Source organism: Hemisphaericaspora subhashii (assembly GCF_019202705.1).
Source record: "Hemisphaericaspora subhashii strain CBS 10753 chromosome Unknown scaffold49, whole genome shotgun sequence".
Lineage (NCBI taxonomy): Eukaryota > Fungi > Ascomycota > Pichiomycetes > Serinales > Debaryomycetaceae > Hemisphaericaspora > Hemisphaericaspora subhashii.
Window position 1 is genome coordinate 21,934 of NW_026057299.1, and position 26,317 is coordinate 48,250.

Below are 26,317 nucleotides of genomic sequence, written 5' to 3' on the forward strand. Positions count from 1 at the left end.
ACTCATATGATTTACAACCAAAATAGTTTCTAAGGTGGTGTGTCTGTCTGTCCTTTTGAAAAAAAAAATTGTAGATTGATGTGCCTCTTCTTTTTTCACTTTTTGTAAAGTACGTAGTAACTGTAACTTATTACTTTATGTCTGACTGTCTGAACTTTTTTCTGTCTGTCGAATGTAAAATGAATATCAGAAGTAACTAACTATGTATGCTTCAAATGAAATGAATTTGATAAGAAAGAAAAAATTGAAGCGTTGTCATTGAATTGGAGACAGCAGACACTTTTATTTTAATAAGTAATTAAAAATAAAAATAAAAAAAAAGACAGAGAAGGTAACAGACAAAAAAATTTTTTTTTTATTCAGTATTACAAATTCCATTGTTTACAAATATGGAAAGATCGGATATAAAAACTAAAACTTACCGAATCAGATTATGTTAATTATTGCGAATAGGGTAAGGTAGTCGTTCTTTCCCTAAATCGATCTAATCGTTATTCTTCCTTCATTTCCTTCCAATGTTCTTTCCTTCCTCACTCCTTCCTCCCTCTTCCTTCCACGCGTCTCTGTCTATTTTTTTTCTTCGTATTAACTTTATTTTTGATTTCGGCTGAGTGAAAATCTATCCGGAACGGAAGCAAGAGAATTAACTTATTTATTGAATAATAAATCAAATCTCCATGGAAACAATATCAAATATACAGCCAATTGGATATAGTCTTCCATTGCATTGCCCCCACTTAGCCACCCCCACAATGGAATCAATAAGTCCTATTATGCTGTGTACATACATCAGCAAACCCGGGTCTTGTTTCCCGTGCTAAAGGCCGATAAATTTCTAAACGGAAACGCGTCGAACTGTGAATTCTGTTTCATGCTCCGCCTTATTTAGATGCATCTCCACAATTGACAATGAGTAACACAAACTACCTTCTATCTTGGCTCTCCAATACCCTTTGGATTGCAAAGATTAAATAAATAAATACTACTCTCCAGAGAGCGGTCCGGTTGAGTTATCTTCAAAGCCGATATTAGATGACAGAATCTAAGCCCCGTTTTCATTACTAAAAAATGAGTACATTCTTACCCAAAAAAAAATATCTCAAGAAAGACCGAAAGAAGGTGAGGGTTTTAATCAAAGAGATCTACTATAGTGTAATTGGAATTAATTAATTAGTTATTACTCAAAGTAACGATATTCTCTCGTAGAATTAAAAGCATATCAATCTATACTATTAAACACACTTAATCAAAAGATGCAATAAATAATGTAAACCCCCATACACAAGGAATTAACAGAGAAAAAAAGAATCAGTTTTCAGCTTCTAGTAATCAAAGGGTCAGATATTCCAATTTCTAATGTACATATTGCTGATTCGCCTAAACATGCTAAAGCAATTATCGTCAGCTGAAACCAGATATAGTACACATTTACTATACCAGTTCCACCTAGCAACCAACTTATTTGTTTGTTCTCTTCTAATGCATACAAAATACTTTTGTTAAAACTGATAATATAACTGACCCTCCATCATGTCTCCACAGAAACCTCAACTTTCATTCTCTTAAATCCCCTGCAAAAGTCTACCCTTACTAAGCCTTTCACTTATCCTTAATCTTCCAAGGCAAACTATAAAATGGAAATTCAATCATATCTATATATTCACGAACCCATATCATTTTTCTCTGTAGCGACAGAATCTACTCTTTCTTTATAGCATATTGAGCTGTCCATTGTTTAGCAACCTCAATAGCCTTCTGTTCATCCTTCTTCCAATCATCAGCAACATCATTAGCCAAAGGATCATCAGGATTTGGAGCACCCAATAATGCTTGAATACTCAATAATATAGTTCTAATTTGTAAGGCAGGCGACCAGTTATCTTTTAATACATCTAAACAAATTCTACCTAATTTATCAATATTTGGATGATAAATCTTGGTTAAAAAACGAACTTTTGGTGCACACATTGGATAATCATCAGGTAAATATAATTCTAATTGGAAAATACCATTAGCATATGGTGATTGACTTGGTCCATCTATTGTGACTTCAAAATATCGAAGATTTTCTTCAGATGGAATAGCAGTGATTCCTGGGACTGGATCACTCACGAGACGTTCAGTTTCTTTGATAATTCTTTTAGGAAGAGCAGCCATATTTTATCTGTATTGATCTAAAGTGGATATGGTGGTATAATGATGTCTAATGGATTTATCTCTATTGATAATCTATTGTATTGTTGTTTGACCTTGAAAGGTATGTGGTTACCAAATAATAAAATCACAGTAAGGGGGGCGGGATTAAAAGAAGAAGGGTGTTTCAAAATTTGAACCAACCAACACCAGAAAATTAATTATGAAATGGAGTCTCGTGAGAGAATGAGCAAACTAACAAAAATATAACCAGAAAAAAAAAGCTTAAGCAAAGAACCCTGGTTGAATATCGTATATATACCACTAGCCTCATCCCCATCTTTACGGTATACACACATAGATAAATATCCAGGAAATATGTCTCAAAGAACACCAAGTATGATGCAAAGAGCCATCGTGGCTATTGTTGCCATAGCGGCAGGTGCTTGGGTTGTAAAAGAAACAGGAAAGGATCTCGAATTTGTCACATATACCCCTCATACTCCAGAAGAAGTTGAAAGAAGAAAACGAGAAAAGGTGGGGTTCAACATGACAGTACTTGAAACTACGACATTAGATTATAAACCAGAAGCCAAAGAGAGGATGAGGAAGGCATTGGAGGCAAGAGCTCTTGCAGAAGCTGAAAAGGCAAAGGCTCAAGAAACAAAACTAGATGATTCCAAATAATAGAAATATTTCATTGAAGATGAGGCTATCTGTTACGAAGTTTCGATTAATGTGCCAGGTATTGTAGGCTCTATAGAGCATTTCCAGCATATCAATGTGCTACAGTAAAGGCATTTCATGACATTCCCAACGGAGAAGATTTGATGTTGTTATTTATCGTATTCATGTATATAGATTGTTATTTGAGACAATAAAAGTGTAACAATATAATCAAATTAAATCTATAAAGTAGGAAATACGGGTGCAACTAATCAAATAGAGTTAAATTATTTACAATAACTGATGGATACCCACTGAATGGGACTTTGATGCAAGGCATCCTTCTTGGGATCTGCTTCTCCGACCTTCATTCATTGCAACATGAATAGCTATTACACACTATTTAGAACGGCAACTTCAACAAAATTCTTGCCAACTCGAGTTATGCACTTGATCCAGGGCACATCTTATCATACTAAGTACCTTCATAAACCTTCCTTGTAATAAAGATTCAAATTCAGCCATGTTTTGACGCTTAAGTTAAACGAATCAAGAATGCAGATTACGAAGCCATACTCTACAATTAATCAGCATCCTTTAATTTGAGAATCCTGAAGCATAGATTTGAAATATCGAAGTATGTGAGAATGGTGTAATCGTTTCCCAAAGCCAGCTTTATTACTCTAGGTCAAAGGGTTTGTTCGCCGCATATACGGGAGATTCAGGTGAGATATCTTGTTCGTTCTGCAAATGATGCGAACTTATAGATATGGCCAAGCCAGCATCCTTTAATTTGAGAATCTAGAAGCACAGACGTAAAATAGTGCAATTATTTCCCGAACTGGCTTTATTACTCTGGCTCAAAGGACTAATTAAAGGACTTATTCGCCGCATATACGGAAAGCTTTGATGAGATATCTTTGTCGTTCTTCAAATAACGAAAACTTATAGAAATGTATTTGAAACGAGCAATCACCAAACTAAACTAATAACCAATGAGCTGTTATTTTGTATGTATCTACGTTTCTTCATTCCTACCCGTCGCAAATACTTGCCTGGGGACTTCCAAAAATGACCAGTAGTAGAAAGATTTCATACACTTGCTAGTGCATGATGATATGAAAATTTCTCTAACGTATCTTCGGTTTGACTCCAGCAGGGTAATTCAAGCTTTTACCAGCATAAACATGAATTACTGCTGGAAATGCTAATTAGATATAATGGAAACTGCTTGTAGCTGGCACTCATAGAGGGTCACCAACGAAGGATTATATTGTATCCGAATTCTCAGGCATGCTTTACCTATTGTTTTGCTTCTATTGATTTCCTGTGGTTCAATATAGCTACGGGGGAGCTTGGTTCTGATTATTGGAGGGTCCTGCTATGATTTGTCTTTTGGGAAGCAAACGGTGGAGATATTCCGAATTCAGAGTTTGGTTGTTGAAAGTGACTAGACCGCGGAACAACGATAGTCTAAATTTGAAATTGATCGATTTGGCACCTAAAAATCAGGAAGATTCTTGATCTATGAGGAAATGCTCAAGTTATCAGCAATAGAGAGAGCTGGAAATTTTTCCTAGTCCTTTTCGAAGTGTTTTGTTTTTAATGGAATCTATCCGTGGATGTCGACATTTTACTTTGGCTGTTTTCTGATCCACCGAGGCGCATGTCTGCGTGCATTATCTACTAACTTCTCGAGCTATTGTTATGTCAATTTGAATGCATATGTATAAAGAATAACGATAACACTGCCAATTCCAAATTGACCCCACCTACACATTTTGGCATCGCCTGTATAATAGGTGTCTAGATCATAACGAACCAATTATGGCAGAAAGAATTGACGTTATGTCATTGAGATCCATCGTATCTGCAAATGCCGCAACTTGATCACTAAACAGTTTGTGGAACGAACTTGCATGTGATAATGGCATTGTTAATAATCGATAAATTGAGTTATTTGTGTTATTTGCACAGTTGACAAACAGCTACCCTAATTTACTCATGTTCACCCAATATGGCAACTGAGACCTATTTAGGAAATCTATTAACGGAAACAATGAATTTTAAAACGTATTTCAAATTAGACATCAATTTAGAAAAGCATACACATAACACAAAACAATTACACTTAAATGTATTGTAATGGCTTATAGTCCGTAATTCCCCCGGATGATGATATGTTAAGGCCGCAAATAATATTTGGAAACAATCTCGCAATGTTAGTTTATTGCCGTGCAAAAAAAATATTTTGAGATTGGAACAATTTGAAAGTATTAGCGACTGTAGGGACCAAAAAAATATTTATGACGGATTAATTTGATTTTCCGCTACGAAAATAAAAATCGACATCCCTTTAAATATTTTTGTTCAAACGTCTATTTTTAGAGTCATATTCTTATTCTGGAGCTTAAAAAAGGTATATTACTGACATCTAAGATGTTTCTTCTTTAAAAAAGCTGAAGCGATTGAATCCCTCTAATTGTGGAAGCATTCATTACCCCGGACTTTTCAGATTTCTTTTTTGTCCGTTTGTTAAGCCTGTTTGAAACTTTATTTTCCACACTGATATTTTTTTTTGAGTCTTTCTCAGCCATTGTAATAATCGAAAAAATCAATAATGCAAGGGAAGAGGGGATGGGCTGTTTGTTTTATACACTTTCCATTACAATTATACTAAACAATCATGGACTCACATGCAGTCGGGCGAATTAGGGAAATATGGCTTAGATGAATCTGTGTGAGTTATTTGATGAACTAGCACCGAGTACCTAGTGTTTGAATCCTTCAACTCGGGATGTAGTCCATTGAAATCACCATAATAATCAACGGTCCCTTGGAATGCGAAGTCCCCTTCTCCTGGAATGTGATGAGTCATACGTCAGACGGCTACACAAAAATGACAACCTCAAACAAACTTGAGAGCACTTTCACCTCAATAGAATGTCAGCAATGTTATTTGCGACCACTTGATTCATGACAGTGGTCAAGATTCTTCCATATGAACTCACAAGTCGGTTCAAAGGAGAAACATTGAGAGTACATGTTTCAGTTGTTTCTCCTTTTCTTTTCATAGATGTCTAAGTTTGATGACGGAGTTAATTTTTCAACTTCTGCCCCACGTTGAAAAGAAATTCTGATCGTATTGTTCTTTCTCGCCTCCTAAACTTAGGAGAATCATTACAGAGGTATATTTGATTACGGACACTTGTCAACGTCATGTAAGTGGATATAACAACAGCACTTGTCAAAACACATTCTGATGACCTTCGTAAACCATCAGGTCCGTTTCTTGATAAATTGGTTCATTGGAACGGATAGAGAAGTGTGTTAACTGTCCAAAATCGGAGTAGTAGATCCCTTTGAAGGTTCTTCGGAGATTTTAGGAGATTGTTTAGGAGAAAATCACAGGACATTTGATTCCACAGGTTTAAAATAAAAGTTAGTCCGCGAATTGTTCTTTCCTTATCGCGGGGTAGAATAATGGGGTAAAGTTCGGAGCTCAGTATTGTCTGTACGACACCCTATGTCCAATGAGTCTACCACAGTTTCTCCCCCCTAAAAAAATACAAGACGGTAACCACCGGGATTCTTAACCTCGTTTGAGTAGTATTTTAGCTTGAGTTTATGGTTTATTTGAGAACAGTTATTCGAGGGGAAGTGGTTGGGAACACTATGCAACCATACACAAAACGAACTGACATTTCTGAACATATTTTGCTTCAGAGTATGTATAGGAGAGTATATAGATATGCTACTAGACGATAAACCCGTAACAAGTTTTGCCGAGCACGGCCAAATTCCAGAAATTTTTGTACATCATATTTTACTTTGAAAGAAATATTTTTTATGCGCATTTTTTGCAGCAATCCTAAATTATTTTTTAATTTATTTACAATCTAAAAAATATGTGGGAAAAAAAAGTTGCATAATTCTATTATTAAGATGGCAAGGATGGAAAAGTGGAGACTCATTACAATGCCCATCGGTGTACCGCCTAGGGTGGGGGGTACCTAATTTTCTTTGTAACTCGACCATGGCTAATCTTAGTGAGTTGCCTAACTGGTATTACTCGGCGTTGGAAATATTGTGAAGTTGTTTACACAAACTTAAGAATTCAAAATTGGACGTTCAATGGAAACTTCTGTGGACCTTGCAACTTGAAGGTGGACGAGATGGATTATCTTTCCGTGATCAGGGTTTACATATCTTGCAAACACCTTTGTCCTTCTGAAATACTCTTAGACAAAGCATTTAATTAATTTATTAATTAATTCCCGACTTATGTACAACTTTGCATTATAATAATCTGACCGAGGTGAAATGTCACATTTGGAACTTTGTTCTCTTCTAACAATCTTTTTTATCATTATTTAGAGGCTGATTTGCAATGGTGTACTTCAAGAGTCATCGTAAAGTATTGGTGGAAGTCATTTTCCTCGTACAAAATCTCGTCCGCACCGTAAATAACGGACTTACTCCAAAAAATATTTAAGGGTTTTAGCAATCTAACATATAAAATAATTTCAAAAAAATAAAATATTTTTTCGTTTGATTGCAGTTTAATTAAAAGAAATCTATTTGTTTAATGAATAGAAATTGTCTCAATTTTTGTACCAGTTGCCCAATTAGGCCAGATGGTTTACAACAGGAAGGTTCCTGTCTTACAGAGTTCATTGTTTATGATTGTACAGAAGTAAATCGGTTAAAGGAGATATTGTGGTCTTGTCGACATCTTTGGCCGCAAATTAACACAAGTTCGAAAACTATATATACTCGTGGAAATTTCTGACTTTTAATTGGAATCGAAAACTTAAATTCTACCTTGCTTCTTTTATCCAGACTTTATCTAGATTAAAAACCTTAAACAAAGACTTATAATGCATTCTAAAAAGTACGTACAACATGAAAACAAAGTTACTACTATCACGATACTAACAGTATAAATCTAGCACCGTATTACCACCTGCTAACGGGAAGAAGTTATGGAGGGTTAAGAGATCTACCTCAACTTCTCAAGCATCACATAACTCAGCTATTTCACAGACTTCGTTGGAATGTTTGAAAAACTCATTACAAATATCTGCTGCTACTGCTGCTAACGGTTCTTTTTCTGCAAGAAGACCTTCCTTGAAGAGGCCCAAGAACAAACCGGGAATGCCCAAGGATTTTGTGTTTGTTGATTTATCACCAGTTAAGTCAGAAATACTGGAAAAGGAAGATTCTCCAAATGTTATCACACCAGCTATGCAGTTTCCTTCTCCTCCGATGTCGGTCGATGAATCTACAAACTTATTTGATTCCCCTGATGCAAGTGAAACAAACACTTCAAGTGACAATGATTCTGTTTTCTCAAGTATTGACAACTATTTCTTTGATCAAACCAACTCATCAAATCTGGTATCAATAAGTAATGCTGGTTTGGGAATCAGCCTTGACTGGAATCAATCTGGCTTTGTCGTGCCTGACTTTTCTCAACAGCAACAACAGCCTCAACCATTCCAACCAGAACCACCTGTTCTCGAAGATCTGTTATCACAGCAGTTATTTGGTTATCAAAAGGCAATGATTCAACAGTATTTGCAAATCCAACAGTTACAACAACAATTACAAGAGCAACAGAGAAAACAACTTGAATTACAAACTCAAAAGATTCAACAAGAAATAGAATTATCATTACTTTCTCCTATAAATAGTCAATTCACATTCAACCAAACTCCAAAGTCAGCCAAAAGATCAAATGAGAAGAAGAAAACTGCTGGTCAGTTCCAATTCAAATCTTATACTGGTCCAAAGAAACATGGAAGATCAGGTTCTGAAGCTTCAATCAAGAAGCCACAACGTCGGAATCAACAAAGGTCATCCAGCGTGGGAAATTTCCCAGAGCAATTGCTCACTCCGGTTAGTCAAGTTAGTGCCTTCGGTGTGGATGAAACTAGTTTGCAGCCACCAATTTCCTTCGGTCTTGGTAACAGCTATCAACCTGACATATTTGATTTATCCTATTTCGATGCTTTAAATAATAAGGATCTTGACTTTTCATTGTTGCAGCCTTGTGGAATTGATCAATTGTTACTTGATACCCAAGAGTAGGCATGGCTCTACTATGATTTCGCTGGTTGTTACTTTTAGAGTACGATACTTTTATAGATGCTTTTTACAACGGTTTTGTCGGGAAAGATTGTTATTGGTTTTGGGTTTAAGACAACACCCTTTCATATACACTTATTTATTTTCTTTTTAATTCTACTGGGTAGGTATATATTATTGTTCTGTATATTAGAATGGACATTTGTAATACAATAAAAAATATAAATAATTAACTCAAAACTCTATTTAAGATTTACTAAAAAAACCTTAAAATCTTGTCTTGGAAAAGCATCTTGCTAGGGAAATCTCTATCTCTCTGTCTTTTTCTGTTCGTTGACGCAAGGAGAATTTTGTGTATGTTATGACAACACAACCTTTGCCTCAAGACCTGTCAATGCGTACGATTTCCCCAGATTTTAAAAATATTGCTTCGAGATTGCATCGAGAAGAACAATGGATGAACTGAACGATTGCCTAAAAGGGAAAGAGGACATTGTGAAGGATTTTTCACATTCATTTTTTATGCCTAACTGAAAGAACAACTGAACTAATTATTCGATGAAGAAGCCATAGAAAAGCTTCGTTTACCACCTCGGTTGTTTGGTTGCCTTAGGCACAGAAAATATATGGTTTAAAAAATATGCGGGAAAATATTTTATTTTCTATCCGGATAATTGTTTTGTGTTATAATTAAGGAACGCAAATAAAATATTTTTTTGAACCTTGAGTTCCCCCCCACCGTCATCAACAACCAGGCAAGGCGCCTTCAACAGACAAAGAGAGATTGTTACTAAAGTACTGAGAGTTTCCTAAATAGGAATATGAATTGGTTCGAAATCCCCCCGAGGCAGCTTTCAGCTGATTTAGTACCAAGTATTGACGTAATATTTTGACATAACAATGCAAACTGAAGAATTTTATTGGATAGTGAGAGTTGGAGATATCGCTAGGAAAATCGGAAAACCGATCGCTTCTCCTTGCTCTACAAGCAAATATTAATTCATTTTTCATTTATATTTTATTTTATTTCTGTAAATAATTATATGCATATACAAATCATAGGAAAACTAAAGTTTAGCAAAAGTCATCAAGTTAAAAATGATTATTTAATTCGTTCAAGATTCTAACGTTGTTCTCTCTAACTCTATCTTTCAAAGATATATTCTTGCCCTTCCGTTTCTTTACATTGGAAGGTTGCATAACTTGTGCCAAATCATCCAACTCAGTTACATATGTTTCATTTGCAGTACCCCGGGACCTCCAAACACCAGTATTATCTGTATCATCTCCTACCTTTTCGATATATTGAACTTTTTCATCTGGTCTTAATAACGGGATATAATCATTAGGCTCCACAGGTTCTATATGATCATCTTGATCATCAGTTATCATACATTGTTTCCTAGAAGGAATAGTAAAACTAGTGACTCTACAATGGATATCTGGATCTAAATCATGAACTTCCCTACCACGATTTTCATTCTTTTGGAAAGTAACTTGCATTTCAGTCAGTTGTTGAATTTTTTCCCCAACATGATGCCACCATTCAGTATTTAGGGCCCAATCAGCCGGCCACATTTGATCAGGATCATACACATCTCTAGCAGAATAACCAAAGTCCCAAACTGGTTCTGCGCCATCATTATGGAACGTGGCTTCAAGATCAGTGTAATATGTGAATGAATTCAAAACGCTGAAACTATTTGTGTCAACTGTATAATATCTCCAAGCAGGGTTTAAACCTGAGAATGGACTTATTGAAGGTCCAACTAATGCATGGTTTATAGCATTAGCTAATTCTTTGGGGTTGGTTCCATCACCACCATATTGAACCATAAACGTATCCACTTGAATATTTCCAAAGAATATAGCAGCAATGACTTTTGGAGAGAATCTTTCAATTATTTTGGCAAAGACACTAGTTGGTAATGGTAATGATTGATGATTGGGTGGAAGGTGGGCTAAAATCCATACTCTTTCATGATTTTTTTCAGCTTGGAGTAATTCATCAACTAAGAACTTCCAAATTCCAAAAGGATCAATTGAAAGAGTGTTCCAAAACGCATATAAGTTTTTGACATTCCAAACATTCGAATTTAATGAAATGATTCTAAGACCTCTAGAAGTGATTAATGAAAATCCAACTTGTGAATATCTAATTTGTTTAGCAGCATCAAAATCAATCCAGCCTAATTCCAACCATAAATCAGCAAGGAAATCGAATTGCCATTGATAACTATGCAGATTATCTGTAAGGTTCTTCTGAGGTAATTGATTAATCGGAAATACATCTCTAGTACCAAATGTTGGAATTACAGGAACATCATCAAGGTAATGTTTCAATATTTTGTAACTTTTCTCTTGTGAAGCCAAAACTTTATTCTTGGTTAAATAACTCCTATCTGAGTGATCAACAGTCCCACCAGTAAAAATTGCAAATTCAAATGATAAGTGATTCTGATGCAAATCTCTAATACCCAGCATTGTACTATTTAATAACAACATTGGAGTGTCACATTCATATTCACCAAATTGTCTTGCTGGAGACCACATGAGTTGTTTTATCTTACTTATATCTTGATACTGCCCCTTTTCAAAATGATTCTTGCTGTAACTACTTTCATAATAGCCACCTTCGAGATTTTCATTAATAATTGGAGGAGTATTTATATTCTTAGAATGAGCTGCACAACATAAACTTTGGGAACAATTAGCCTCTGAGAACATTTTGTAGTCAGTCTGGAGGTTGATATCACTAATATGTAAAACATTGAATGTTGTCCCACTATTTTCTGGAGCTGGATAACTTTTTGGTTTTGGTGGCCACAATTTATCTAAATTGAACATTGGTAATTCTGGTAATATCAGACATCTCTTGTCATGATAATAACAGAATAAATCTCCATCTGATCCACTTGGGTTCATCAAACTGACTAATTTTGCAAAATCATTACCGCTGGAACAATATTCTTCACTGGGATATCCATAATTCATTTGACATTGAATGTCATCAAACCCTGATTCAATACACCAAGTTGAAAATATCTGAGGGACTAAGTCTGGTCTAGTTAAGGATAGGAATTTTGCAACTTGTAATCTTGTTTTACAAGCCATACATTCATTTAAATCACTAGCGGCGTCTATATTGTGTAACTCAGCAACTGCGCGATTAACAAGCTCTTCATCGCTAATTGCTAATTCTGTTGGAGGATAATAAGGTAGATGTTGTTCTTTGAAGGTGATAACAGTTTTGATTAAAGTTATTATTACTATCCAATTGAGTATCATTGTTGATTAATAGATGATTGTTTATAATCTACAACTATGGAAGTAATGGATTTATTGGTTAGAAAAAAGAGTTGTTGCAAAATTTTGTATGCGCCGGAAAAAAACGGCGATACCAGATGCGGAAATGTGTACCCGTCCTACAATCACCCCTTGTGTCAAAAAAGACAGTGATAAATTCAGAGATTGTTCAATGCTCTAACTTTTCCATGCATTTGCCATAGCTTTTCAAAAGCGATGACTGTTTTATTGAATACAAAAATATACACTAAAATTTATGGTAATAATACAAAATGTTCTTGTTCCTTAATCAATCAAGTCTCTAAGTGATGCAAGATCACCAATAATCAGTTGGAATTTCTCATTATCTTCGCATTTGCTCTTTATTAACTCAACCAATTTTTTGTTAAACTCATGCTGTCTAGATAAATGAGTTTCATGAATGTTATTTATTTTTTTAAAATGTTCAGATGTCAAATTTTCAATCTGTGCTTTAAATGTGGAGTTTTCATTTAAAATTAATGATTCATTTTCATTTGAAGCTTTCACTATTTCTTCGAAAATTTTAAACACTTTAGTAAAAGTTTGGTCTTCATCTATAACCAGCATATTGTCTTTAAGTTGGGTAATTTGTTTTAATATTGCTTCATCTTTAGCTCTTGTCTTTTTGGCTTGTTGTTCTGCGTTTAAATTTGGAGTTACACCAGAAGCGACAACAGGTGCGCTTGCAGTAGCCAACGAAGAAGTAATAATATTAGCTAAATTACTTGATGAACTTGCTGGAATGTATGACTCTTGGTTTTCTTCTTCTTGTTTTGTGCTTTGAGAATTTTGTACTTTAATTATTTTAATTTTTTCGCTAACTTCATGTAAATCAAATACAGCATCTTCCATTTCAGCCAATGAACTATCGGGTTCAATCCTTGAATAATCATAATACTCATCCTTTTCAATTGCATCCAATGTTGAAGGTATGATATGTGATCGTACGACACCCATTTCTTCATCCTTCTTACGTCTCGCACGAGCCTTCTTTATTGCACCTGCCAATTGACGTTGTAAAGTTCTAATAGTTGGTACTGAGAAGTTCTCGCTATTGGTTTCTTGACTTCTAATTTCAAAATATTTGTCTTGCAACAATTCCCATTTTTTAGTTTGACTAAATGAACGATTCCCTATATATTTAAATGGTTTAATATGAATAATAAGATACATGATTAATCTGATATCCTTTACTGATAATTTAGATCTATTAGGATTCCTTATGGGAGTGCCTGACGCATTAACAACTGCTTGAGTTGCAGTTGCTGTTGGACTTACAGGAGTGTCTGTAATCAATTGTGATGTATTATAATCAAGCATGCTAGTGTTTACAATACTATGATCAGCAGGGTCATCTCTATTAGGACTGACAGCGCTGGCGACATTATTACTGTCATTGCTACTACTTTCACTAACTTCTTCCAAGTTAATTGTTAGTGCTTCTCTTTTTAGCGACCCAGTTTCAGACATTTTCATACAATTTGCTTCAACAATCGTTCACACGATCAATTCTTTGTCCTCTTTTTTTGCACCTGCACTAACAATGTTTATCCTAAGTTCAATTGCTATATCTTACCAAGTAGAGATAAACAATTTATCAATATAATTCGTTTTAGATGCAAAGAAAAAGGAATTATAGGAAAATGGTATGAAAAAATCTTTAAAAAAAAACAAAAAAAAATGGTGCGAGTCAAAGTGTGAGGAAGTACAGTTGTAAGTAAAGGAAAAAACAAATCAAAACAATAAACATAATTACTCCATGGATAAAAATTGTTTTTTTTTTTTATTTCTCTGTTCCATTTTTCTATTAAAATACACAAGAATTAGGGGGTTGGAGGAATTAAAATTAAATATTTTAAATTTTATTATTTTTAATTACACATTGATAACCACGGCATATATTATCTCAAGCTCCATTGTCCTTCTACATAATTAATACTCACAATATCTATAAGGATCATACGACAATTAATTAGGTAATTCCATGTTGACTACTTCCAATATTAATGAATTTTCATAAGTCCATTTATTTTCAATTGCTATGAAACGTTTTTCAGTGTATTGTTAAGTAAGGTAATTTTCACTGAGAGACTATGGAGTAATTCCCTTTTCTACCCCTAAAAAGCCGCCTAATAATTAAAAATATTTCAAAAATCAATTTTTAAATTTATTTTATTTTATTTGTATCGTGTTCTTATGTAATTCCCAATGCAAGTTAAAAATAGAAAATAGAAAATTATAAAAAAATATTATTTGTAATTAGCATGACACGCATAACCGACAACAAAAAGAAACTAAATCTTATTGGCAGATAAAATGGAAAACTGGGTTGGTAACAGTGGAATTCTGGAGGGAAACTCCGAACTTTGAAGTATAAGTAAGAGGCTAATTTGGTATATCTATTTCCCTAAAAAGAACAAGTACCTAAGAGACTACAATATCGTCATTGTTATGATATTCTACTTTGTTCTGATTAAGAAGAGGTTCCTCCCCACTTCATGACTCACGATTATTTTTTAAGTAAGTCGGCACTACTTTCTGTCGTTTCGAACATAAGCAAATCCCCCTTATGTTTTTAGTCAACCAGTAACTAGAAATCTTACATTTTCTGATTTGTACCTTAAAATAAATCATCACGTGCATAAGCTTACATTTGTAATTATGGTTGGTATTTCGTGTGTATGAAATTGTTGAGTAAATTCCATTGTTAATAGAAAATGTAATTACAAAATGATTCAATTGTCGGAATTACATTTCCAATTGTTTTCGCTTTCCTGTCAAGTTTATTTTTTAATTAATCAAATTTCTTTGACCCTCGTGTCACTAGTCGCAGTTTCCTCCCACATAAAATATACGACACTTTTTCTTTTTTAATCAGTTTGGTACCAAGTCAGTTTCCTTAATATTGTACTCCTGGATCAACTTTGCACATATCTATCCTTTGTTCCACAATAGAGATCGTTAGGAAATTTATTTTGCATGTTGAATCTTAAATCAACTAATTAGATTATTTTTTGTAAGTTGCATATTCTACGGCTTTGTGAAACATAGAATTGTCTCTTAGTCTCCCGAAGCTCATAATTACGCGTCATCAAACAATTTCATGCATGAATGAACGACCAATTGAATTATAGGAACTTCAAAACGTACCTGCATTTTTATTCTGATTCTAAGGTAGCAACTAAAGTTAACTCGGTTATACTTGTCTCCAAGCAACTTGTCGTAAGTGCCGTACCTCAAATGCCGTCTAATGTTCAGGCATTAAACCTGATTGTATCGCGTCAGTTCCCTAGTATATCCCTCGGTCTTTGATATCCTATGGAAGAATCGATTGTCCAAATACAGGCTGTGTTGAAAATTATCATATGAAGTTACAAATATTTACATTAATAAAACTATACACTCTCTCTATTGGAAATTTACAAACGTTAATATAAAATGGTTCTTACTATACACGACACTATTTTTTTCTTTCTTTCTTTTAGTGTGAATCACCACCCGTCGACCTAAAAATTAAATCCAGCCGCAAACGACCCAGTAATACTACGAATATCATCTTCAATATTCTCAACATTATATCTTCCACCTTCATAATTCCCATTCAAGGCATTCAATTTACTATAAAAGTTAGCCGATAAAGTATTACTAGCATCATAAGCATCACCAACTGATTTATTCAAACTTGGCCACATTTCTTCCCGGATTTTATTAGATGGTCGATTACCATTAATGGCACTATTATCATATGAGACAATACTTGCACTATCAAAATCAGTTACTGAATAACTAGTTGAAGGTGCTCCAAATTTAGGTGGTTTTTGTCCTGGGCGATAATTACCCTTTGTATTGTTTAATTGAACCATTGATAATTGTAAATTATCCAAAGGACCATCAACAAGACATCCTTTTTCTCTGAAATGAACCAATAAATGATTCCATAATCGATTACGACATAAGGCTCTTGGATTACCCAAGACAATCAAACCATATTTAGCTCTTGTTAATGCGACATTTAATCTTCTTGGATCACTCAAGAATCCAATACTTTGAGCTTCATTGGCACGAACACAACTCAAAATAATGAAATCCTTTTCACGACCTTGGAACGCATCAACACTGGTGATTTCAACTTCGAGATATTGATCACGTTTATCTAATAATGTACTATTCATGGACATGAATTGAACTAAATAGGCTCTTTGACCTTCATAAGGAGTGATAACCCCAATTTGCAGCGCGGAAACTCCATCTTTAAATAACTTAGTAATGATTTTTTCAACATTCATGGCTTCAACTCTATTTAAATAGGAATTACCACTTGCACTCAATTCTTCACGTCCATAATTAGCCCAAAACATCATAGGAGTATCAATGACAGGCCAAGGGAAAGTTGAATCTTCTAATAATCGATCATCAGAAGTAACACCATTTTGTAATGACCCTTCATAAAACATATTACTTGGGAATTCAGATAAACATGGATGCATTCTATATTGAACTTCCAATCTTATAGGTACATGACCCAAAAAGACCAATCTTTCGAATAAGGATTGTTTCAAACCTGCATCGGCCGCTTTTCTGTCCAAAATAACTGGACCTAATTGTTGATGATCACCCACTAAAATGACTTGTTTGGCTCCCTTGACGATTGGGATTAAGATTTCGGGTTCGGAAGCTTGAGTACTTTCATCAATCAAAACAGTTCTGAAATCATATTGTGATAATCTCTTATCGGCAGCTCCAACACATGTACAACATACAATTTCACATTTATTTAAGATTTTTAATTCACTGGTACGTAAATTTTTTAAATAATTTCTGGAATCTTCAATTGATAATTCACCAATTTCACTCTTTAATTTAATTAATTTTTTTAATTCACCCTTGGCGGTAGCATTGACGATATTATGAAGGGCTAAATGACTTACTGAACTTTCAACATCTTCTCTAGATTTTGCAGTTAATCTAACAACATTTAATCCCAAAAGATCTAATTTTGCCGCTAAATGATCAACAGCAATATTAGAAGGAGCACAAACTAAAATCTTTTGTTTATTTAATCTTGATAAATGATAAATAATAGTGGCTGATGTTACGGTTTTACCAGTACCTGGAGGACCTTGAATAAGGGACAAAGGTCTTTGTAAAACGGCCCTGACTGCATTTGTTTGAGATGCATTTAATTCGGTTAATTTAGGATGGGAGAATCGCTTGGGTAATTCAATATCAAATTGAATAGGTTCAACTTCATGACCTAATAACTTATGATAAATGTATGAAGACACGGATTCTTCCTCAGTGGCGAAATCTTTCATGGCTTGTTGCATACGTTCATAAGACGTACCTTTCCAAACAAATTCAGCAGTAAAATCAGTAGTTAAATCAGTTGGCGGGGTAGTTTTAGATGGGTTTAATTCCAAGGTGAATTCTTCTTGATAAGCATTTGGCAATCTTAAAATATATCCATTACCTTCCCAAGGATCACCTTGATTCCCACTATATCTTAAAATAATTTCATCACCAACTGCAACTTTCAAATCACTGGTTTCAAAAGTAGATAAAGTAAAACTTGCCAAATGACGATTATTTAACCCAAGGGCCCATTTGACTTGAATATGTTCTAAAGCTTGAGATTCTTTTAAATTCTTATCATAATCAGCTTCTAATTTAACCAAAGGTCCAAACGATCTTTGATATTGGAAAGCATCATTATATCTCATCAAAATCGGCAACACTTCTTCCTCCTCGACATCATTATTCTCGAGATCATTAATAGTAGCATCACGGTTCAATCTCCATTGTGCTTCTAATTTTGAAATTTGTTGAGGGGTGATTAATTTTGCATTAATTAAATCATCTTCAGGTGGTGGAGGGGCAACCCAAGATAAAAACTGACGATCTTCAATCAAGGCTTGCCAATGGGTTGTATCCCAATGCATATCTTTTTGTCTTGCACATGGTAATCGACATAATATAACCACAACTGATTCTTGTTTTGCACTTACAAATCCTAATATGAATGCATTTTTATTTCCACAATTATAACATTCTAACGTGGTAGCACCTAAATCTGATTCTTCATGGGTACTGACTTGATTATGTCGAGACATAATTAAATGAGTCACAATATGGGAACTTGATGAGTTTGTTTTGGCATTACAAAACCATTTATTACATGTATTACATTTGACAAGTGAACTTGGGGTATGAACTCGACAATATGAACATTCATGATCATAACGTGGTTCATCATCAAACATATCGTCGACTTTAAGTGATTCATTATCTGAATCAATATCATTAGTAATATCATCACGGTGATGACTATGGCTATGCTCAGCGCCATGACCAGGTAAAAAATCATCTTGGTTTATAGTGGCATTATCTGAATCATTATCAGATCCATTAACGGAAGCAGCGCTTGAGAAAGTAGCTGCAGATGATAAATCATCAATCCCATTGCTATTAAAACTTTGAAAAAGTAAATTACTCATTGTCTTTTTGTTTTCCTAATTTTTTTTTTGGTTTTTGAAAGGAAGGCGGTGGGGTTATCTAGAAGTATTTTTTGTTTTTAGGTTTTAAAACTAATTTAGTACATTTGTGAATAGTTTAATAGTAGATGGAATAGTCTAGTTGTATTCTCCCTTTATTATAAAACTCCTTTGGAATCAAATTACTTCTTGAAATGTTGAATGTGATGATAGATGAACATATCAAAATAAATAAAAAAAAATTCAAAAAGAAAAAATAAAAAAAATTTTGTTGTGAGAGATTGGTAAGCACACGACAATTTGTTTGCACTATGTGCCTTTCTTTTTCTGATCCACAGTAAGACCCTTGATAAAAAGAACCACATTTTCTTGTTTATAGGGGGCTATCCTAGATTAGAGTAACGAAAGTGATCAAATAATGAACTAAGTTTTATACCGACCGGTTCCCCGTAGATTTTTTGGATTGATTGTAAAGCTTTGAGATTCTGGCCGGGCTTTAGGTGTTACATTTGGTAGCCGGAAAAGATTTAACAGATATTTTGGTAGCGCGAAAAGGATCTGATTCTATGATTGACTCACATTGCAGATAAGTCTCTATCGAGTATTTAGAATGATTTTCATTCCCTTTATATTTTATTAGTGGTTATGTAATAGCAGTTTCACAGTACGAAGAACTTTTTTGACAGTTACCAATAAGGACATGCGCAGGAACATTTCTATGGCTGATTAAGTATTCCATTGCTTAAAGGGCTTTGAGTAGAGCACAAAGCTTGAAGAATGCTTGGTTGCACGAGGATTATTGGAGGATTTTCGGAAGATGTTCTTGAATACTAACAGATCATTCTCGCTTCTCCTCCAAAATTGAGTACTGTAAATAAAGATCTAAGGTTACGTGGATCATCTTAAATTTAGTTGGCTCTTGTCAACTGAGGCAAATGATGAAGTCTTCTTGGTTACGTAATTTAACTTTTTTGCAGTTTTGCATTTGTGTCGCATACAAGTTTGTATTGTAACTCCCAATTATTCTATTGGTACCTGTTTTTTTTTAAACGTTTGTTTAAGTCTATTGTTTCTGAAACAATTGCTTCCCAATGAGGAAAAACTCATCTTTTGTGTCATAGATTTTGTAAAGATTTTAGATTTGCGATAAACTAAATTACCTAATGGTCTTTGTTAAGGTCGTATAGTAGTTGGATATTGTACCATTTATTTAAAACAACATAGCTATTGTTTGCTTTCTAATATGCCCCCCCTTTGGATAAAAAGGTTGTTTTACTGTACTCCAGTATAAATCTAAAAAATTTAATTAATAGAAAGAGAGACAGACGAGTATAAAATTTTTTTAAACGAAACAATAAAATAATAAATAAATAAATAAATAATAAAAACTTATTATCAAACGAAATCAAATAAAAATTTTTATAACGTGTAACTTGTAACATCTTTTCCATTAACTCACTAGAAGGACAACTATTTCTTTAACCTTTTTATTAGCAATTATTAGTTTCCATATTAAATCATTATATATCATCTCACACATTCCTTTTTAAAGTTTTTTGGGTTTATTAGTTTACATTGAATCATTTTTATTTTAAAGTTCTTTTCAATTTAAATTAAATTTTTATTTTTTAATTTATCTTACACTTAGTTTAAATCTACATATCTCAAACTCATCATATCCTTCATTCATTACAATCATTACCCAGTACATCCCAATAAACATGAAATATCCATCTCCATATCACAAAATCATATTAAGAGACAAAGGTACATTCATAGGTAATAACTTTATTATATCTACTGATTCAATTAATTGGATTCCTATATTAACTTTAATTATCACTAATGAAGGACAATTAATATCAGTTGATGAAAATCAATCACATTATGTTTTATTAAAGTCTTTACAGTCTTGTTATGTACAAATATACCCAACTGCACCTACTACTCTACAACAACAACAACAACAACAACAACAAGAACAACAAACTACAAGTACAAGAAGAAAATTACTCCTGTCAAAAAAATCAAATAATAATCACGCTATTGGTGGTGGTGGTGGTAATGGTGGATCATCAGATGATAATGAAGATTCGCCTCCAGTTATTTTTATTAAATCATTTGAAAATGATAAATTATATATCAAGATTCCTTCACGATCTAATTTTGGTTGTTTATTAAGTACTTTAATAGTATGGCAAAATTTAAAACCTGAAGGTTTAGGTAAGAAATGGTATTGTGAAAATAAATCTGAACAACGTCCTACTCAATCAGAATTATTAGTATGTCGATTTAAAGTATTTGGTCCAATTCCACTTAAACATAAAAACTTAAATATTGTCGCTGGTCCTAAAGCACCAATTTATCAACCTAAAATAGATGATAAGAATGGATTAGATAGTCATTCTCAAACACAATTGGCAAATAGTGATTCTATTAATGAAGGGTGGTTTTATGCTATGGGTGCTTTAAATTCAAGTGGAATATTAAATTTCATAAGTGAATTAGATGGAACTTTATTATATTCAATTGATATTAAATCAATTATGTCAAGTGAAATTAGAGAAATTCATCATTCAATTTTTAATAATTCAAATGTATTATTTATTGGGATTTTAAAGGAATTAAGACATAATAATAATAGTAATATGTTAAGATCTTCAATTGGTGGGGATATTCAATATAATTTCTTAACTAGAGATGGGAAAATTATTCCTAATAATCAAAGAATTTTAATTGAATTCCCATTACATATAGATTTAGAAGATTGGTTTGTTGGATTAAATTACTTTGCTAAACGAGAATATATTGGTTCATTTGGTCCAGATACAAAATTTATTGGGAAGGAAAATACCGAACCCGTCGGTGTAGTTCCAATTCCTCCAAAACTTGATGAATTTACCAAAGAGTATTTCCGAGTATCTAAAAAAGTATCAATTGATATTATTGAAGCAAAATTCGATCAAGAGAATAATCCAACCAGAAGTGAAGGGAAAATCTATGCAGAAGTTAGGATGTGGGGATATCCTTGGTCAAGAACAGTTGCTGTCAATCATACATTAAATCCATTCTGGAAAGAAGAATTTCTGACTGATTTACCAATCTCAACTCAAATGATTCATATATTGATTAAAAAATCAACATATCTGAATATAAATTATTCCAATACTGATAAAATCATTGGAACTGTATATGTTACTCCTGATGTTTTGATTAAAGAAGTGGGATCAAATTCTACAATCATGGCTACTAGTGCTTTGGATTCAACTTCAAATAGTGATATTGTAAGATTAACCATCTATGATACCAATAATTTACCGATTGGGAAATTATTAGTAAAAGCAAAATTAAAAGAATGTCATATCTTACCACCAAATCAATTCAAACCATTGGAAAACATGTTAATTAATGCTCCGATGAAACCTTTAATCAAATTTTGTAATGAAAGAATACCGCCTCAAGAATTGGAGAGATATAGTGTTATATTATTAGATATTTTCCAATGTTTAGGGGTGGAAGAAAAATGGTTTAAAAGTTTAATGGAATTTGAATTGGTTAATGTTGATAAAATTACGAGAAGAAGTTATTATCATCAATCTAAAAGAAATAGCGAGGAGAAACCAAAAGTCTTAGCTACTCAACATAATGTATTTAATACTTTATTTAGAGGAAGTTCAATCTTTTCTAAATCTTTGGAGAAATATAATCTTAGAATTGGTCAAGAGTATTTGGAAAAAGTGTTTGGTGATTTTTTTGCCAAATTGAATCAAGAGAATAAGAATTGTGAAGTTGATCCAAGATATGTTAGATTACAAGAACGAGCTGAAAGAAGAGGGAAATCAATGTATCTTGATGGAGAAGCGGAAGATGATGATGATAGTGATAGCGATTCGGATGTGGATTCAGATACTGAACAAGCAAGAGAAATCAAAATTAAACAAATGATTGAAACTAATTATAATAATTTATATAATTATTCTGAAGAACTTTGGAATAAAATATATACAACTTCCAATGATTTACCTCGACAAATAAAGACTCAATTAGCTAATTTTAGAAATAAAGTTGAATTAAATTGTGAACCTGATGACAAGACAACTTCATTGAATTGTTTAAGTGCATTTATATTCCTTCGATTTTTCTGTCCAGCAATTTTAAATCCAAAATTGTTTTATTTGACAGAAAATCATCAAACTGGAAGTATACAAAGAACATTAACATTATTAGCTAAAGTTTTGCTAAATCTTGCTAATAGAACTGAATTTAGTATTCATAAAGAACCATACATGACTAAAATGAATACTTTTTTACAAAAACATCAATCGGAAATCTATGATTATTTTGATAAAATAACGGGAAGAAAGAATGATTTTAATCCCAAAATCCTTGATTTATCTCATGAAGTTAAACGATTTGATTTAGGTTTAGATAAATCGAAATCGGATGAATTACCCACTACACCATATTTAATTGATAAATGTTTAAGATTGACTGAAATCATTCATTTATTGGATTATAGTAAATATCAAGGTTCACCAGTTGTTTCATCCCAAGTTGCAAGTAGTATTTCCTCATCCCTTGATTTAAACCGACAGAATGGCATTAACCAACTTCGTCCAAATAGTGATATTTCAATTAATGAAGCGAAAAATGTATATAAAATCGGGTCATTAGAATTTGAAAAATCAGAATTTTTAGAATTAACCGGTGATGCCGAAACAGAAGGATTCATAAAGTCATTATGTGGATCAGGATCAACTGAAGATATTTTTTCATTCATAAAATCAAATATCACCCTTAAAGATATTCAAAAACAAAGTATGAAATTAATGATGAAAATTAAACAACTTGAAAATTATTTAGATTCTCCTGAATATTGTAAAAATTATAAACTGGAGAAATTATGGGAAGCTTTCACTTATGATATTTTGAATAGATGTTATTTGGATACCAATAGAAATTGTCTAGTTTCAATCATGGATCCAACTTTGAATCATGGATCAGGGAATAATTATAAGAAATTAACCGATCATCATTCTTTGAGTCATTTGAAATTGAAATTCCCGCAACAAAGTACAGGTTCAACTATTGATAGTGGCGGGACTAATGGTAATGGTAATAATGGATTTGGAAACGAGATTGGAAGTAGAGTTAGTATGAGTTTTAGTGCTCATAGTTTGGGGAGTTTTGCTAAGCAGAATAATTCAAAGAATCCATTTAAGAAATGGTTAAGGAAGAGTTAGAGTGTAAGTAGAGAGATACTTAGATAGATAATGTTTGTAATTTACGTATTTTTATTAGAACAATAATTGTTGAGATGATTTTGCAATTTTTTTGCAACTTATTGTAGTTAAAAATGGTTGCGAAAAAATAAATAACCGAAAAGCAACAAATTATTATTGTTATCCTCTAAGGGATGAATGATTTTGTTTCGAGTCATCAATTGGATTACAGGGCAGTGCAACTGTTGCGCTGCTTTCCAACTCTTTCACGTGTACTTACTGAGATCCCAAGCATGTGCTTTAAGATCTCCCCAAGCCAAGCAATCTGCAATGTTACTTAAACCGTCAATTTTATTTTAAAAAAAAATACAAGCAATCCGCTAAAGATGTTTTCCGCGATAAAGATTATCAATAAACATGGAGAACTTCGAAGGAAATCTTCAAGGTGGCAAATTTCTCATAGCAACTCTCGAGTATTTGATAGAACGAAGTGATGATTCGAGTGGCTGGGGTTGGGGATGCGTGGGATGATCGTCGGCTGTATCGGCAATATAAACTTTGTAATAAATGTCTCAATAATAAATGTCGTCCGCTATGAAAAGAAAAAGAAACTTTGTGTAATTGAAGATAAAATTAAATGTCGTCTGATGTCTAGATAAGAGAGAACCAAACTGACATAAACCAATGTCAATTGACGTTAAGTAACATAGACAGCGTTCAGGTATATTCGACTCAGACAGTCCTATTGAACAATTATAGAAATGCAATAAACAACAAGACGTGTTTTATGATAAAAAGATAAACACAGGGTAGGGGGCTGATGGGGATGAGGGAATCACGATGACTAGTACTGGGTAGTGTGACGTGTAAAAAACTGAAATGTAAAAAAGAAATTCGATATCGGGAAATAGAAGCACCGTTTTAACGTTTTATATAAAAAAGAACTTTGCTATTTAACTTCCACTTCTTCTTTCTCTTTATATAATTCAATCTTTGTTAGATAACTTATAGTTTTCATATTGAATTCAATTGATAAAATCAAAAATCAATTAAAAAAAGACAGTTGGCATATTTTACACGCACTGCCCACACTTCACTCACTCCTATTTAATAACAAACTAAAATACACGTTTAATAAAAATTATACTTTTGTCGGTCAACCTAAAACTTTTTTTTTTTTGTATTTGTCCATTAAATTTTCAAATAAAAAAAAAATTATAGTTACACATTTCATACAAATCAACACACAAGTCATCAAACCACACCCCCCAACAACCGCAACCTACCTATCACTTAATACCAGACAATAATAATAATACTATCATATTTTTTTTATAGAACATAGAACATACACATGATGACCACCGTATCCAAAGAAGAAATCTTAGCGTCATATCCTCAAATCAATGCTCCAACTGATCAAACTGGTTATACTTCCAGTTTAACTGCAGAACAAAAACAAATCTTAGAAGAGTTCCGTAAAGCATTAACAGAATTAGGTTATACTGACAGATTAGATGATCCATCTTTATTACGTTTCCTTAGAGCAAGAAAGTTTAATTTAGAATTAGCTAAAGAAATGTTTATAAGTTGTGAAAATTGGAGAACAGAATTTGGTGTAAATACAATTTTTCAAGATTTCCATTATGAAGAAAAACCAATTGTTGCTAGTATGTATCCCCAATATTATCATAAGACTGATAAAGATGGTCGTCCAGTTTATTATGAAGAATTAGGAAGAGTTGATTTAAATGCCATGTTAAAAATTACTACTCAAGAAAGAATGTTAAAGAATTTGGTTTGGGAATATGAATCAATGGTTGAATATCGTTTACCTGCATGTTCTAGAAAAGCTGGTCATTTAGTAGAAACTTCATGTACTATTTTAGATCTTAAAGGTATTTCAATCACAACTGCATATAATGTTATTGGTTATGTTAAAGAAGCTTCAAAAATTGGTCAAGATTATTATCCTGAAAGAATGGGTAAATTTTATTTAATCAATGCACCATTTGGATTCTCAACTGCATTCAAATTATTTAAACCATTCTTAGATCCAGTTACTGTTTCTAAGATTTTCATCTTAGGTTCATCTTATCAAAGTGAATTATTAAAACAAATTCCTCCTCAAAATTTACCAGTTAAATTTGGTGGATTATCTCAAGTTACTGATTCTGAATTATTATTAAATGATGTTGGTCCTTGGAGAGATCCTAAATTTATTGGTCCAGAAGGTGAAGCTCCAAGATCATTCCAGTTGTAATCTTGAGAATTGTGTATATGCAAAGACAAGAGGCGCGAGGAGTGAGGTGAGGGGTGGAGAGAGAGTCAATAGAGATTATATGCATAAGAACGTATCTAAAGTTTTTGTGTTTGTTTTTTTATAAT

General features: G+C 33.1%; 8 protein-coding genes across 8 annotated transcripts; 4 read left to right on the plus strand and 4 right to left on the minus strand. All coding sequences in view use genetic code 12, as the record gives it.

The window, feature by feature from the left end:
* Nucleotides 1-1,698: 1,698 nt before the first annotated feature.
* Nucleotides 1,699-2,157, minus strand: J8A68_002959 (E2 ubiquitin-conjugating protein; the record flags this gene model as incomplete). Its single annotated transcript, XM_049406762.1, has 1 exon — nucleotides 1,699-2,157. One exon carries the CDS (start codon nucleotides 2,155-2,157, stop codon nucleotides 1,699-1,701), a length of 459 nt encoding a protein of 152 aa, XP_049263732.1.
* A 354-nt stretch (nucleotides 2,158-2,511) lies between these two features.
* J8A68_002960 (uncharacterized protein) lies at nucleotides 2,512-2,820 on the plus strand (the record flags this gene model as incomplete). The annotated part of the gene is made up of 1 exon (XM_049406763.1): nucleotides 2,512-2,820. The coding sequence occupies one exon, from the start codon at nucleotides 2,512-2,514 to the stop codon at nucleotides 2,818-2,820; it is 309 nt and encodes a 102-aa protein (XP_049263733.1).
* A 4,859-nt stretch (nucleotides 2,821-7,679) lies between these two features.
* Nucleotides 7,680-8,892, plus strand: AGA1 (Aga1p; the record flags this gene model as incomplete). Its single annotated transcript, XM_049406764.1, has 2 exons — nucleotides 7,680-7,693; nucleotides 7,752-8,892. 2 exons carry the CDS (start codon nucleotides 7,680-7,682, stop codon nucleotides 8,890-8,892), a joined length of 1,155 nt encoding a protein of 384 aa, XP_049263734.1.
* Nucleotides 8,893-9,981: 1,089 nt separating this feature from the next.
* Nucleotides 9,982-12,177, minus strand: J8A68_002962 (uncharacterized protein; the record flags this gene model as incomplete). The annotated part of the gene is made up of 1 exon (XM_049406765.1): nucleotides 9,982-12,177. The coding sequence occupies one exon, from the start codon at nucleotides 12,175-12,177 to the stop codon at nucleotides 9,982-9,984; it is 2,196 nt and encodes a 731-aa protein (XP_049263735.1).
* A 303-nt stretch (nucleotides 12,178-12,480) lies between these two features.
* J8A68_002963 (uncharacterized protein) lies at nucleotides 12,481-13,686 on the minus strand (the record flags this gene model as incomplete). Its single annotated transcript, XM_049406766.1, has 1 exon — nucleotides 12,481-13,686. The coding sequence occupies one exon, from the start codon at nucleotides 13,684-13,686 to the stop codon at nucleotides 12,481-12,483; it is 1,206 nt and encodes a 401-aa protein (XP_049263736.1).
* A 2,036-nt stretch (nucleotides 13,687-15,722) lies between these two features.
* NAM7 (ATP-dependent RNA helicase) lies at nucleotides 15,723-18,710 on the minus strand (the record flags this gene model as incomplete). The annotated part of the gene is made up of 1 exon (XM_049406767.1): nucleotides 15,723-18,710. The coding sequence occupies one exon, from the start codon at nucleotides 18,708-18,710 to the stop codon at nucleotides 15,723-15,725; it is 2,988 nt and encodes a 995-aa protein (XP_049263737.1).
* Nucleotides 18,711-20,428: 1,718 nt separating this feature from the next.
* Nucleotides 20,429-23,950, plus strand: BUD2 (Bud2p; the record flags this gene model as incomplete). The annotated part of the gene is made up of 1 exon (XM_049406769.1): nucleotides 20,429-23,950. One exon carries the CDS (start codon nucleotides 20,429-20,431, stop codon nucleotides 23,948-23,950), a length of 3,522 nt encoding a protein of 1,173 aa, XP_049263738.1.
* Nucleotides 23,951-25,283: 1,333 nt separating this feature from the next.
* On the plus strand, nucleotides 25,284-26,192 carry SEC14 (phosphatidylinositol/phosphatidylcholine transfer protein; the record flags this gene model as incomplete). The annotated part of the gene is made up of 1 exon (XM_049406770.1): nucleotides 25,284-26,192. One exon carries the CDS (start codon nucleotides 25,284-25,286, stop codon nucleotides 26,190-26,192), a length of 909 nt encoding a protein of 302 aa, XP_049263739.1.
* Nucleotides 26,193-26,317: the final 125 nt, after the last annotated feature.